The sequence below is a fragment of the Calcarisporiella thermophila genome, assembly GCF_041956535.1.
Source record: "Calcarisporiella thermophila strain CBS 279.70 unplaced genomic scaffold VTP21scaffold_21, whole genome shotgun sequence".
In the NCBI taxonomy this organism is placed as follows: Eukaryota; Fungi; Calcarisporiellomycota; class Calcarisporiellomycetes; order Calcarisporiellales; family Calcarisporiellaceae; genus Calcarisporiella; species Calcarisporiella thermophila.
The window spans coordinates 585988-587975 of record NW_027192211.1 but is presented as its reverse complement, the minus strand read 5'-3'; the positions used below and the strand labels follow the sequence as shown (position 1 = coordinate 587975).

Below are 1988 nucleotides of genomic sequence, written 5' to 3'. Positions count from 1 at the left end.
ATAAACAAGTCTGATATAATTTGCAAGATATTTTAATAGAATAATTTTTTAAAAATTATGAATATTGTAATATTTAACGACACAAATTAATGACATAACGATTGTTATGAATTCATTATTATATATGGTAATATGTTTGATTCCATTTATCCAATATCTCGCTTAGCTACATATCATATGAGGCATATTCTGTATAACCCAAGCTTTCAAGTACATATGCGAGTGAAAATAGTATGCTTAATTATGGTTTTGTGAGACATTTTATCTTTTGAAAGGCATTGTTACTTTACCTTTACATTTCCATTTCATTACTTAGAGTATATCATATTACAATCTACACTTTTGCTATTTCATAAAATATATCTGTGCTGATTTTACATTTGGCATATAATTGATGCAATTTATTGGAATTCTTAATAAGATATCTCAAAACTCTACATATTTTTATGTCACTTTCGCGGTATATACACTGGGCTAACTTTTTGAGTTCGATAGGGTATATTTTGACTATTAACTTCCATTCCTTCCCCCATTCTAAGAGCACCAATTGGGGATACACAGTGAAGATAACTCTACCCTTGCTTTAAATAACCTACTACCTGGATTCTTATCTAATTCCTTTATACATGGGTTATGAGCCTGAAACATGGGCCGATCATGAACTCAATTTCTGAGGCAGAACGCTGATAAAATTTTAACGGGCATTACCTTGGAAAACAATCAATCTTTAACTCAATTAATCGTTATTACAAACTGCCTACATTTTTATCTTATTAACAATACGTTAGCTGGCTTGGTTTATCTCAATGAAGCAAATCTCGGAAACAGCCAAGTCAAGGATAGTCTCATTATTTAATGAGAGCTTATCCAGTAGAGATATCTCGCGTCAGCTTGGGATAAGTTATTATGTCGTCAACAAATATCGTAGAATATGCGCTCCAGAATCCTTTAAACCTGTCGCCGGTCGAACACGTGTTCTCACTGAGAGACAAGGGAAAGTCCTCGTACGAAATTTCAAGACTGGAATTTATGAAAATATACCAGATGCAAAGAAACATCTTAAGAATGATTACAATGTCGATTTGACATTGACATCTGTAAGGAACACACTGAAGTGAAACCGAATGTGCTTGAGATTGTGGAGAAAAAAGCCGTTATTAAAAGTTAGCTATAGGAGGTTCGACTAGCTACTGTACATAGCAATTGGAACTGGAGGTTAGATGATTGCAAGTATTTCATATGGTAAGATGAGAGTATATTTTAGAATCTTCAGCAGAGATAGAAGAAGATATTATTGTAAAGCTCCAGGCTATCCTAGGCGTAATCATCATTTCAAAAATGCAGTCGAGCACGGCAATGGGTCGGTTACCGTGAGGGCAGGCCTCATTTCCAAAGGGGCTGGCTTTATGTGCCGAATCGAGAAGGGACTAGACACACAACTGTAGAAGAATATTTTAGGAGAATTATTAATGAGAACACTCGATCGGTATAACTTAGACAAGAATCAAATTATTTTCCAGCATGATAATGATTCTAAGCGTACCGCGCGTAGTAAAGTGGAATGGCTGCCAAACCACAATATTATTGTACTGGAATGGCCAGCTCAGTCTCCTGATTTAAATCCTATTGAGTTCATGTGGGATGAACTAGACAGAAGAATCGAAGATTGTGAGCAGTAGCAGACTAATTCCCAGCCACTTAGGGATATACTGCAGAAAGAGAGGGAGAAGATAGAACCAGAGTTGTGTGCTAATATTAGAGTGACTATACCAAGGCGTATAGAGGCAGTGATAAAAGCAAAGGGTGGTCATACAAGATATTGAAATATTTTTATAAATAAAAAAACAATATGAATTCTATGGGGGTGTCTGAGTTTGAAAAATTGACTTTAATGGATAATTTAGCACTAAGCCTAGCGTATGCGACGGCTTAGTATAAATGGAATAGGCAGTCAGCAGTCCATGCTTCACGATGATGAGGCCGTTTTA

General features: G+C 35.6%; 1 protein-coding gene across 1 annotated transcript; it reads left to right on the top strand.

Annotated features, from left to right (window-relative positions):
• Positions 1–806: 806 nt before the first annotated feature.
• VTP21DRAFT_5310 (uncharacterized protein) lies at positions 807–1118 on the top strand (the record flags this gene model as incomplete). Its single annotated transcript, XM_069395818.1, has 1 exon — positions 807–1118. The coding sequence occupies one exon, from the start codon at positions 807–809 to the stop codon at positions 1116–1118; it is 312 nt and encodes a 103-aa protein (XP_069248384.1).
• Positions 1119–1988: the final 870 nt, after the last annotated feature.